Source organism: Thunnus maccoyii, chromosome 12 (genome assembly GCF_910596095.1).
Source record: "Thunnus maccoyii chromosome 12, fThuMac1.1, whole genome shotgun sequence".
Lineage (NCBI taxonomy): Eukaryota > Metazoa > Chordata > Actinopteri > Scombriformes > Scombridae > Thunnus > Thunnus maccoyii.
The window spans coordinates 9,129,482-9,142,555 of record NC_056544.1 but is presented as its reverse complement, the minus strand read 5'-3'; the positions used below and the strand labels follow the sequence as shown (position 1 = coordinate 9,142,555).

At 43.6% G+C, this 13,074-nt stretch overlaps 1 protein-coding gene across 10 annotated transcripts in view; it reads left to right on the top strand.

The window, feature by feature from the left end:
- Positions 1-11,119, top strand: part of LOC121908140 (cAMP-specific 3',5'-cyclic phosphodiesterase 4B-like) — a 53,641-nt gene extending 42,522 nt beyond the window's left edge. For 9 of the 10 annotated variants that reach the window (XM_042427882.1, XM_042427884.1, XM_042427883.1 and 6 more), the window contains 9 exons: positions 4,248-4,341; positions 5,956-6,179; positions 6,298-6,396; positions 6,814-6,978; positions 7,401-7,500; positions 7,757-7,911; positions 8,048-8,170; positions 8,259-8,441; positions 8,542-11,119. In XM_042427882.1, the coding sequence (XP_042283816.1) occupies positions 4,248-4,341; positions 5,956-6,179; positions 6,298-6,396; positions 6,814-6,978; positions 7,401-7,500; positions 7,757-7,911; positions 8,048-8,170; positions 8,259-8,441; positions 8,542-8,910 (1,512 nt within the window). In that variant the 3' untranslated portion in view covers positions 8,911-11,119. Of the gene's footprint in view, positions 1-2,993; positions 3,695-4,247; positions 4,342-5,955; positions 6,180-6,297; positions 6,397-6,813; positions 6,979-7,400; positions 7,501-7,756; positions 7,912-8,047; positions 8,171-8,258; positions 8,442-8,541 lie in introns of those variants that run through there. The other variant, XM_042427892.1, reaches the window with a different exon arrangement.
- Positions 11,120-13,074: the final 1,955 nt, after the last annotated feature.

Sequence of the window (13,074 nt, the reverse complement as noted above, 5' to 3'; positions counted from 1 at the left end):
GCAAGCGAGTAGGAAACTTTAACTCACGTGTGGTCACTTCAACTTTGAAGCGCCGCCGTCTTCAGAGGGGAAAAAATGACAAAATTATTGAAACAGATGTAGTTGTGGGTCTGTAGCTGTGGCAGGGGTAATGGACATTAAATTATAGTGTTGTGATTCTCTTTGACTGAAAGGGTGGTGAGGAGATCAGACAAGCAGCAGCAGTGATTACAGTACCTAATTGTAATTAAAAAGTTTTACCTCTGTAATCTGCTGTTATCATGGAAAATAAACTAGAAGGAGGAAGGAGGAAGGTAAATATGAAACCTGTTTTTATTGTAACCCTATTCTTAACTACCGTTATCCAACACCTTCTAGGAAACGTGTCTTCCTAATGTTACTAAACTGTGAAAACTTGCCGGGCATAATCCACTGTGTGTTGACACTGTAAACAGCCACAAGTGGGGCAGAGGCAGCATTGACTCACTCTGGGCTTTGTGAGATTGCAGAGCAGTGGTATTGCAATATGATGTCAAACTGTTCCTGTTTAGTCCCTCTTTTATCTCTTTCAGTTTCAGTCAAGGTCATAGTGAGCTGTAAGAACTGAGCCAAGTTTTAAAGACTGATCCCAAAGGAACACATATATGTCATTTGTGTGTGTTTTCTACTACACTACGTCAGCATGGCTGTCTGCTAAACTTGTTATCTGGGACTCTCAGTGATGAACTCAGGTATGTTAGTTGTTTGGTGCCTTGGGCCATGTTAGGAAGCAGGATGTCTACCAGTAAATGACCTCAGTGAATTACTCTATCAGCGACGAAGTAAAGGGGAAGTAGGTGGGGACACAAGCTCGGGCCTGTGGTGGAGGGAGGAGCTGTCGATCTCTTGTTAGACTGTGTTGGCCAGTCAGTCAAGTCAGCTTTATCGCTATATGTTTCCTGTCTGACGCCACTTCAGAAAAGAGAATAGAGAGAGGAAGCAGGCACAGTCTCAGACGCGCTGAACAGTGTTATTACTCTAACAACTTTAAAGGATTTCTTTCGTGTCGTGTTTTGGTTTTTGTTAAGAGACAATGGGATTATGTTGTTCTGAAAAGCAGAAGAAAAACTTTGGGATGCCAACAAGTTGGAAAAAGGTGAGTTAGTTTTGGAGATTGTGCTGCTGTTGTTTGCCATATGGACAGTCTGACTTATCCTAGATTCATTGATTTGATTTAAGGTGATTTCATTTCTCTAGCAAGCATGATTTAATATTAAATTTAGTTTATTCTTCCACTAATTACTTTGGGAATTTCCTGTCTTGATTTGGCTTGATTGTTTTAGAATCCAGGTCGCTAAGACAAAGACCCTCGCAGTGCGCCGGCACATTTGACTTAAAAATCTTTTTGTGTTCATTTTAAAAAGTTCAAGTGTAAATAGTGTTTTTGCGTAGACTCCGACATATCATTCACATTACCGTGTTGCTAAAGAATGGCTCCAGTATGCACCTATTTTGAATATGCAAACTTTTATGAGGCATCAACTCAACATCTTCTGAGAACTACAACTCTTTCTGGTACGGTTTATGCAACTTCTCTAGGTTACCTAAGTCAGGTTTTTTTCTCAGAGTATGAGCACTTTCTGTATGTAAAAGGATGTGTGAGTTAATACCGTGCATTGAGTAATCTGTTCTCTCGAACACAGTCATAGATCTGTCACCCTGCTGTGAGCATATGCTGTGTGTCTGAAACGAACTGTATGACCCTGGGTGACTGACATGTGGCTCTGTGCCTGAATCATTTCCTAGAGGTCACACAAATCCGCACCGTTCCGCTGCTTTAAAGAATCAATTACAAGTCCCTTTGAATGGAATAAAGCCGTCTGATTCCAAGCTCAAATTTTTGTCCTTACGAGCTCTCTTTGATTTTTATGGCTTGCCTCTGGCAGTCTGGGTTTTGAGTGCAGCCAAGGCTTTGAAAATGGTATTAAAGTTTCACAGTCAAGTAGATGTTAGTTGTCTGCTTGACAGCTATTAGACAGCTGTTGAGACCAGAGAGAGCCTGGTTCACAATGAAGAGAAAAGACCCCATTGTAGGAAATAAAAGGGCAGAAAAAAAAAAATCGGTCGTGATTGTGGCTTTTGCCAGTTTTCAGTGTTTGAAGATATTATAAAACCCGGAAAACACAATCACATGTTCAGGGTAGCAAATTGATTGCACTATTATTCCATTGTATTCATTATAAAGATTAGGATGTGGTTATGCATTAGTGCTTCTCTTTCAGTTTTACATCACTGGTCAGATTCTGCGAAATATAAACTGTGGTTGTATGTTTTTGCTGTGTCTAGCCTTGTTGTGTCTGCCTACAGCATCTCTGCTGCAGATTGTGTGCTGAATGAGTGTGTGTGTGGTTGTACATGCCTGTGTGTGTACGTATGTGATAGGATGCAGCGTGTTTAGAGTGGGGACCACCATGAGAACAACGGAGGGGGCCACGTGACTCTGTTGCCATGGCGTTCAGGTTGTCGTGCAATTGGTGGTACACTGGTGGGCTGCAGACTGAAAACTCTCTCATCTGTTCGTCTCCCATCGTCTCGGTTTGCATTTTTCTACAAAGAACTGCCGCAGCGAGGCACCAGATAAACAGTTTTCTGAAGATATTCTCGACTGTTCCTAATATTGAGAACAAGGACACATTTTTCATACAGAATAATGATTGAATGACTGAACTGTTTACAGCAGCTTCTTTTCATAAGCCTACAAATTCCAAAAAAAAAAGACTCAACCCCAATCTGGTTAATTAATACCCAGCATCTCCTCACCCATGTGATAAACACTCCACTGCTTTGAAGCCTCACATTGCGCAGTATGCGTTGGATCTGTTCTGCATTACTGAGCAGGAGGGGAGTGAATCGAGAAGGGAGGGAGCGACCGAGATGGGGGGGGGGGGATAAAAAAGAGACGGTGGGAGAGGGTTTTGCAGAGAGCACAGGAGTGAGGGAGAAACAGAGAAATAGCTAGAAAGAGAGAGAAAGATGTGGGGGGGATTCTCCAAACTCCCGTTTTCTGCAGTGCTGTGCATGGTTTAGTGTTCAGCAGGGGTGGGAGGCAAAGAAAGGGAGAGAGAGACTCCACCAGTTTGTCTGCCACAGGGGACTCTACAGCTAGAGCGCATCCCCCTCCTCCTCCTCCTACTCTTTCTCCGTCCCTCCTTTCCTTTTCTCCCTCTGTCTTAGAGCCTGCCCTTCCTCCTTGCCTTGTTCAATCTGGGCTCGGGAAGGCTGGATTTCCCCCCCTGCATGTCACTGGATCCCATTTGGATGGTGGCAGGAGGAGACAGAGGTTTAGAGAGACGGACAGAGGCAGCGAGAACGAGGGAAAAGAAAAAGAAATATTGATTGCATCCAGGGGGATTCCATCACTCTCACCAGCGGCTTTGCGATCCTGGAAAACAGCGGGCGACGCTATGAGGAGGCACATTTGGCCGGGGATGTAGGGGTCCGCCACAGCCCCTCTGTAGAGAGTTCAGCTGGGGCGTTTTTTACCATAGTCCACCGTTGGAAGGCGGTGATTTTGGTGGCGCCTTGAGCTTCAGGCTGTAGGGCTGAGCTCAGCCTTGGGGGTCCACTCAGAGAGGAGCATACAGGGCTTCTGCTGGGGAGCGCCAGGGGCTCAGCACAGCTCAGCACCATGCCTGAGGCCAACTACCTGTTCTCTGTGTCCTGGGGATACATCAAGGTGTGTCCCAGAGGAGAATAGACATAGATGGATGCTTGTCTGTGTGTGTGTGTGTGTGCATGCACAAACTGTGTGTTAATGTCTTTTCTCTGATAAAATGCCTCAGATTGATTTTGTTCTGTTTTGATTACACACTTGCATGCATTTGATCAGATTCTGTCATTATGCTGTAACACAGTGGTTGCGTGTGCTGAGAAAAACTGGCGCATTTTGGTACCCTGGAAGAATTGTGCATAAACATTATGACACCGCATTTTGTATATTATACACTGTTTGTTGTTTGTTGAAATGCTCAGCAGTCAAGTGACTTAGTGGCAAACTCAAACAGGATCTAGAAGACATAAACACAGACCTTATATGGCGCATGAAAAAAACAGAGGCCATGTTCTCATGGGACATATTCCAGTGGAAAACAACAGGAAATGCTTTATCACTCTGCTCGGAAACAGCAGTAAAATGATTTAATGAATATGAATTTCCTTGTATAGATTTTTAAAGCGTTATTAATGTCTGTCCATTTAACCTCATGTATGTTTCATCTCTTTGACTCTAGTTCAAGAGGATGCTGAACCGGGAGCTAAGCCACCTGTCTGAGATGAGTCGCTCAGGCAACCAAGTGTCAGAGTACATCTCCAACACTTTCCTAGGTGAGCACAGCAGCACATATTCACACATATATATAAACCATAAACTCACACACACACACACAGACAGGTCATCACAAAATGTGCTGCATGTGTCATTGCAGTGTGAGACTTAAATAAGTCAACATCCTTCAGGAATGATGCTGTCTGTATATCTGCAGGATGTGAGATTACACAAAGCATGTGCTAAGTAGTGGAGGAACTCTTAGTTGGTCTGCACCACTGCTTGTAAACCAGTCTGATCTGGTCTGGAAGAGAGAGACAGAGAGTCCCCTCGCTCTGACTGCAGAGAGATGTGGAGGGAGGATGGGGTGGGGAGGGGTTGTATTCAGGGAAGACTTCCCTCTGGAGGGATCAGGGGCAATGGGTGAGGGGGAGAGAGAGGGAGAATGTTTGTGTGCATGGTAATGTGTGTGCACTCGAGGCTGGAGAGTTTCTGTACACTATGTGTGTGTGTGTGCGTGCGTGCGTACAGTGCCATCAGGTCCAGATAGACACTGCATTATTCATCAGGATGACAGCAGTGTTTCCTTGTCTCTTAAAAGCCTGGCGGCATTTCATGACTCACGTTAGCCAGTCAGCTAGTCTGCCCCACAGCTTTTCCACCTTGCATCCAGTTTAATACCAGCATAGAGCCAGACATCCAGCTCATCAGGATTGTGTGCAGATTGGGGTTTTTTGCTTTAGCTGGTAAAGACACCTCCATCTTTACCCTCGGAGGATGAAAAACCCAAAAGGGAAGAGAAGAAAAAAAAGAATGCGAGGGGAGAGGAACAAGGCAAAGGATGGAGCCTCTCTAACAATAGAAGTGATGCAGTGGAAATGATAGAACTGCTTGCATAGAAGAAACTAACACACGAGCACAGGAGGAAGCTCGGAGCATCTTTGAAGCTTAGTGGTTTTGTTGTCATCTGCATTGCAGCCAGCACCTGTTAGGTGTTGCGATTTTCTTCCTTTGCTTTGTAAAGGACGAAGCTCAGATATATCTTTTTTTTTTCTCACTGCGGTGAATGTGGTGCACATACAGTATATAGACCGAGGGAGTCTCATTCTGACACTGTCAGCTGCATGCAGCATGTGAGAATCTCACTCTGCCAAACAGACGGGCTGAATCACATGCACCAAACAAACCCTCATACTCACAAGTCCCTCCTCTAAACATTTCAGTTTAATATGAGCCAACTTTCCACAATTCTGTGGATTGTTATTATAACATGACTGGGTTTCTCAGAATGCACGGGCCACTGGAATATTGTCAGATTTCATAAACATCTCATTAGCACTTCATGACACCTGTGTGTCATCATGACACTCCTATTGTCCTCATACAGAAATATTTTTGTTAGTGATTGAAGTTTTTTTGTCTTAACTACTGTCAAAAAAAACATATTTTTACTGAAGGACACCGTAACTGAAGCATTGCTTGCTAATTAAGTAGTTGCAAGTGCAGCTTTAATGTGTTGTCACATACGTGTGAGAGGTCAACTATCTCCCCGTGTTAACTTTGTTATGCTTATCCAACATCCCCTAGCCTAGTCTGCTTTGGTCTTTGGAGTAATTGAAAACCACTCATCCTTTTTTTTTTCTCTTCCCTCATTCCTCCTTTATTCTTCACAGACAAACAGAATGAGTTGGAGCTTCCGTGTCCAGTTCCCAAGTCAAGGGAAAGGAAGAGGAGACAGGGCCAGCAGCAACATCAGCAGCAGCAGCAGCAACAGCAGCAAGGTGGGATGATGACTCAGATCAGCGGGGTGAGGAAGGTCAGCCACACACCCAGCATATCTGGAGGCACCGGCAATCGCTTTGGGGTGAAGACGGACCAGGAGGAACTGCTGTCGAAGGTAAGCGATCAACCAATTATTCAGGGGCGAGAATGACGCATGAGAATTGTGCAATGTCTGGTGTCTCACTGGCTGAAACACTAACATACCTGTCTATATATTCTGATCTCTCTAATAGGATCTGGAAGACATCAATAAATGGGGACTGAATATCTTCAGGGTGGCAGAGCACTCCCACAACCGGCCACTCACATGTGTCATGTACACAATCTTTCAGGTCAGTGCCCTGCCCTCTTCATCCTCCTCATCTTCCACCTCCTCGTCAAGTCAGAAAAAGGCGTGAAAGCATTCATACATACACACACACTGCTGTAGAAGGCATGAGGCACAGCTCACGTCAGTGTGTACGGTAGCCTATGTTCTCTGTTACGTTCAGCTGTCAGTATCACTACAGGAACATCTGCTAGAAGGACCATTAGCAGATGATTTCTAACTGTGAATCATCTTGGCAGGAGAGCAAGTTGTTTTCATTTTCCAGCCTTTTCTCTAGTATATGATTCACAATTTATGCTGGAAATTGAATTTAAGGTCAGATCACTGGTCTGCTGGCAAAACACAACCGACACGCTGTAGACTTTTCACTTTTCGTTGTTAAAATCTTGTTTTTCTCATTTTCGTTCTGTGTCGCATGCAGGAGCGAGACCTGATGAGGACATTCAAGATTCCAACAGACACCTTTGTGACGTTCATGCTGACCCTGGAGGGCCACTATCACTCTGACGTGGCCTACCACAACAGCCTACACGCCGCAGACGTAGCCCAGTCCACTCACATCCTCCTGTCCACCCCGGCACTGGATGTAAGTTACTTAAAGTCTCATGATGTAATAGGATAGATTGGAATATATCTCATAATTTAAATTTATAGTGAAGCCAGTGTCAAAATGTCTTTTTTCAGTATCAATGTGCATTTGAAAATAGTTTAATTGTCCTATTTTTTGCTTTTATTAGTCAATAAATTGGTCTTCGATTGTTTATCTAATAAGTTTGGATTAAAGTTAAAGCTGTGGCGCCATCGCCCACACCTTTTTCTCAAGCAATTTATTATGATTTAATGAGGTGACTGGCATTACTGTCAACAATCCTGGCATGCAGAAGCTGCATGCCAGACAGATTCTCACGTGAAAGGATCGGCCTCAAACTATTGTCTAATGCATCACCTTGTTTAGCCAGTTCTCTTTTATTCATCTCTTTTATTCTTCTTCTTTCTCTTCAAACACAGGCGGTCTTCACTGATCTGGAGATCTTGGCAGCCATTTTCGCTGCAGCGATTCATGACGTGGACCACCCGGGAGTGTCCAACCAGTTCCTCATCAACACCAGTAAGTCCTCTTTTGGCACCTGTTGTCTGTCACAAAAGTCGACAATTTCCACAGCTTTGATTTATTTAGTCTACATTTACAAAATGGTTGGAAACGTGCACGGTTTAATGGGATCCGTCTCCAAAGGCAACAACGTGGGGTTTTTTAGGGACACTGCACGGTTGCCATAGTTAACTGACCTGAGTTTAAAAAGCTGAAGCTCCATTTAATTTCCCTCTTCCTGTCATCTCTCCCTCCCTCCTTTCCTTGCCTGTAGACTCCGAGCTGGCTCTGATGTACAACGATGAGTCAGTGTTGGAGAACCACCACCTGGCTGTGGGCTTCAAACTGCTGCAGGAAGACAACTGCGACATCTTCCAAAACCTCACCAAGAAGCAGAAGCAGACGCTCAGGAGGATGGTCATAGACATGGTGAGGAAATGTCTGCATTTCTGTCTGAGGCTGAGGGCCAGTTTTTAGCTTCAATGATGATGATGTCTTGTCTACTTTATTGTTTCCTTCCTAAATGATTTCTTACATCATTCTCCAACGTCTTTCTCTCTTCCAGGTTTTGGCAACGGACATGTCTAAACACATGAGCCTGCTGGCCGACCTGAAGACGATGGTGGAAACTAAGAAGGTGACCAGCTCCGGAGTGCTCCTGTTGGACAACTACACAGACAGGATGCAGGTAAGAGGCGTGCTCGTAAACATACATGATAGACACTCTAATGCACACCAGAAAGATACAAGATGCCTAAACGGTTGATTTCCTGCAGGTTCTTCGTAACATGGTTCACTGTGCCGATCTGAGCAATCCCACCAAGCCTCTGGATCTGTACCGGCAGTGGACAGACAGGATCATGGACGAGTTCTTCCACCAAGGAGACCGAGAGAGAGAAAGGGGGATGGAGATCAGCCCCATGTGTGACAAACACACAGCTTCAGTGGAGAGGACACAGGTACAGAATACACATCCAGCTCCAAAAATCTACTTCTGTAATCTTACTTCTATTCAAGTGAGTCATTTTTACTAACATCATCCTCCTTTATCCCTTTCAGGTGGGCTTCATTGATTACATCGTCCATCCACTGTGGGAGACGTGGGCCGACCTGGTCCACCCCGACGCCCAGGATATCCTTGACATGTTGGAGGACAACAGGAACTGGTACCAGAGCATGATCCCCCAGAGCCCCTCCCCTCCCTTTTACACCAGCGACAGCGAGGGGGGACCACACGGGGAGGTGGAGAGGGTGCCAGTGACGGGTAAATTTCAGTTCGAACTGACGCTGGACGACCAGGACGGAGACGTGGAGAGCGGGATGATGGAGACAACTGACAGGTGCGATGGCGTGACGTTCCAAGATCATCCCTCTGATCCAGACGGGGTCGATATGGTGACACATGACGTCTCTCCAGCAGAAACATAGCCGAACTGATGGTGTTCGTGAGAGTGCGGCAAGTTTTTTTTTGCTGTTTTGGCTGAAATCATTTTATTGCAGTGGAGCAATCCTGCAATCTGGCTCTTTGGAGCTGCCTGGCTAAGAGGGCCTGACTGAATGTGAGGCACCCCTGCAAACGAGGCATGGAAACCCTGCGGCAGTTTGTTTTTGAGTCCCCTAGACGGGAGGTGGAAGAGCGTAGCCTCTGTTCTTTAAAGAAGGGACTACTGTCGGACTGCAGAGGCAGGGCTGTATCTGGGTTCTCACTGACAAAGAAGATGAAGTGGACGATATGAATCCGTGTACTGGGACAAGTAAAAATTCCAAACTTGCACTTCAGGACATTTTTTATGTTCATTTAGATTCTTTGTATCGTGTTGGGATTGGATGCCATGTGGTAAAGTGTCCAACCAAAACTACTGGTCAGCAAGTTATTTGTAACCACGTAGTTTTTTCTAACACTTGTCTAAAAAAAAAAAAATGTGTGTGCCTTTTTTTACAACCGTATCCTTTTGTAAGTGTTTTTATAATTTATTGAACACATTCATGTAGCTGTAAAATGTGTAACATTTTCTACAAGAAGGACATATTTGTCTCACACAGTCTTCCTAATGTTCTGGCAATAGTATAAGCTTGTTCTCACTAAAGCGTTCAGTGGATGTATTTCTAAAATCATTTGACTTCCCAGCACAGTTTGCACTTTGTGGCGAAGAGAGAGTGAAAAGCATCAGTAATTTTACTCAAGTCAGAAGACATGATAGTAAACCAAAACAATAATTTTATTTGATTTATCCAACTGTTAAGTTTTTTTTCCAATAATTCATCACATAAGCGATTAAATAACTCATAGGTCAGATTCCTTGAAAGCGGAAAAATATTTTGTATTTGGTAAAATAGCAAGAGTCCAAAAACGTTTTTAAAAAGTCCAAAGATCCTTGTAAAGAAAGCACTTTGATGAATTCACTGCCACCTCGTAAAAGTGTGACCCCATGTTTGAAGAGTCACTAGTGTAACAAGTCAAACTTCCAACCAGAAGTCAAATTGATGCCTCGCATCTTCCTGTAGCTGGATGACGAGTTCAGGCAAATGAAAGCCAATTAAGTTGAATTCCACCAAAAGTTTCCAAGACAAAATCCCACAACCTCATAACCTCCTCTACCTTTCATCCTGAGCTATTCCAGTATGGGAAATCTGTTTCCACCTCGTAATTCCCCTTTTCATTAGCTCACACACACCTGTTGTGGTTAACAGCATTCCATTCTCGTGAATACACTTAAACACATTGAACTTTGAATGACTGTAGACTGCGTGCACATTTAAAAAGACACCTGTTAGTGATTATAATAATTGTATCTTGTAGTTTTTATTGCAGCACTTTGAATATGTCGACAGTTCTGCAGCTGGTTGCTGATCTGTCCAACACTACCTTAAAGGTACCACATTGTAAGGTGCAACCTTCAGAATAAAGGGGGGGAAGTCAACATCATGTCGTGACATGATACGTCTTCTCCTGTGTGTGTGTGTGTGTGTGTGTGTGTGTGTGTGTGTGTGTGTGAGAGAGAGTGAGTGTTGCGTGTGTGCATGTGAGTGTGAGTGTGTGTGTGTAAGTGGTCACAGAGTTGCACAATCATGTTGCACCCAGCTGTGTTGAGCTGACCCTTCAGCTGTTTGTAACAGTGTATTTATTACCTTTTCCTTGTACATGATAATATTGATATTGATTGATAATATTCACTGTATATTTGTTATTATTTATATGCCCTACCACATGTCAAATCACAGTTTGACTGAACTTGTCTGGTGGTTCTGATTTATTGTATTTAGCAAGCTATTTTGCTATAAGACATGAAGTTATGCAGTTCAATTCTGACAAATTGAAATGTATGTTTGGTTTGAAATTCCTGCCAGATAATGTTTATACAGTCTGAACCCACAACACCTCGCTGGAGGTGCAGAAGAAGTCTGGCTTATGTTTTTGTCTTTTGTTCCTGGCGGATTATGAAGGCTGGATATTTACTGCAGTATATTGTGTACGGTGACGGGTCATTGTACAGCTATAGGAGTATTTGCTGAAATATGTAACATTGTTTCAAATGTATTTTTTCAGTGTTTTCCTCACAATATATTGTAAAATGGTATATGTTGTGCTCAACAAATGTTTTCTATCAGATTATTAAAATGGGCATGTATTACAGAATTTTCTGGCCTGAGTCTTATTGGATCACAACAGCAAACAGATCATAAGAATTTGTGAATCACAAGTTAAAAAGTAGATAAAAACTTTGCATCAACTTTTTTTTTTTGGTCTGACCTGGAGAAGGAGTGATGATAAAGTGACCTATAAATCATGACTGAAAGGCAACTAGGTGCACAGGACAATTTAAATTAATCTTCAGAGCTGCTTTTACAAACATGATCCTGCAATTACAGCATACTAACCAATGTGGTTTTGTTCACGTCATAGCTCCAGTTGTGTAACTCAAAGGGGAAAACCGGGTAGAAATGAAAGAAGAAAGAGGAAAACAACTTGATTGAGTCTTAGTCACTTTCTGTAATGACACCAGTGGCATATCTTCCCTCTGACTGAGCCCCTGCTGGAAACTAAGCCAGCAATGTAAACAGGAAGGGTAGAGATAGTAATGCTATGTGCTGCGCCCTCAGGGCATTCACTCTCCCATGGCCGTGAGCACCTTGACCCAAACAGATAAGTATCTGGAATACGTGATGTGCAGGAGCTCTGAGTAAAATTAGCACGAAGTCAGAGATGACTTTACATATTTCTGATTCTGAGTAAGTTCAACAGAACTGAAAAGGGAAGACTGCATTGATAAAATCTCAACCTCACTACTCTTTTGACGTGTAAGCTCAGCTCCTCCTTACAATGTCTTATAACTCATATGGTGAGAGATACTGTAATAGATTTTTGAGGGTTTTGGAATAGTGAGACTGCACAACACCTTAATATTTTAAATACTGTACATACAATCGTATGCTGTATTTAAAGCTATGGTCCTGGGGATGTACTATAGTGTATTTATTATTATTTTTAAATATGTCTGTTTTCTAATCACATTCAAATGGTCACACAGATTTAAAAAGGCACTCATTTAGCTATGAAAACCACTCTACTCAAAGACCAGTGCTGAAGATTATCCTTGACACAACTTAAAATGTACTGAGCTAAAATGCACTGAATGTACTCCATGTTTGAAACATACAATTAATCATTCACAAGTTAAATGTTGAAAAAGATTTTTGTGACTTTAGGTTATGTTTACTTTGGAGTTTGAAGTATAGATGGCAGCAGGAAACCTGAACCCTCCTCCTCTTCCTTTAGATTCAGCAAAACTGAGGCAAGTGTTTACAGTAAACACTGGCGCAGACGAGGACTAGCGTTTTCCATGGTGGTGGTCCATACTGCCATGGCAATGGGCAGAGAGTTTGTTTGAAACTCTAACACAAGTCTTGTGGTTTGTTGGTGACTGACGTCAGCAGGGTGAAGGCAGACTGCCCCAGCCCCGCCAGCAGTGTCTGAACCGCCTGGGTTCAGGCTGGGCCGGAGGCTACAGCCAGTAGATCCAGCTGACAGCCAGTCAACCTCCTCTCTCCACTCTACCAGCCAGGCCCTGAAAGGGCCCACGGCCCAGGGCCAAGACAGAGAGGAAGAGAACCACTTCCAGCAAAACAAACCTGCTCTCTCCATATCCACTTTATAAAAACAAATGTCTTCCTGGTGTTTCTAATTGCCCACTGCTGTTTGTTTTTAGTTGGATTGACAGTAAGGACTGAAGTCAACTGGGCAGTCAGTGGGAGGAATACAGGGTAATATGGGGCATTCCAGGATAATTCAATAGCAGACCGGGTGTGTGTGTAAATGACACAGATCAGCTCAGAGTGGCTGAGACAGATGGGTGAGGAAGTGAGCTGAAAAAGACAGTTCTGCCCCGCTCTGAAGAAAATGATGAATCTGGAAAAGATCAGACGAGGCAGTTAGCTTCCTCTAAGGCCTCTTGTATGTGTGTGTGTGTGTGTGTGTGTGTGTGTGTGTGTGTGTGTGTGTGTGTGTGTGTTTGTGTGTCTTGTGTTTCATGGACTCTAAAATGCAGGATTAGGACAATAACAGGATGCATCCTTCCCAGAAAATGTCACAAA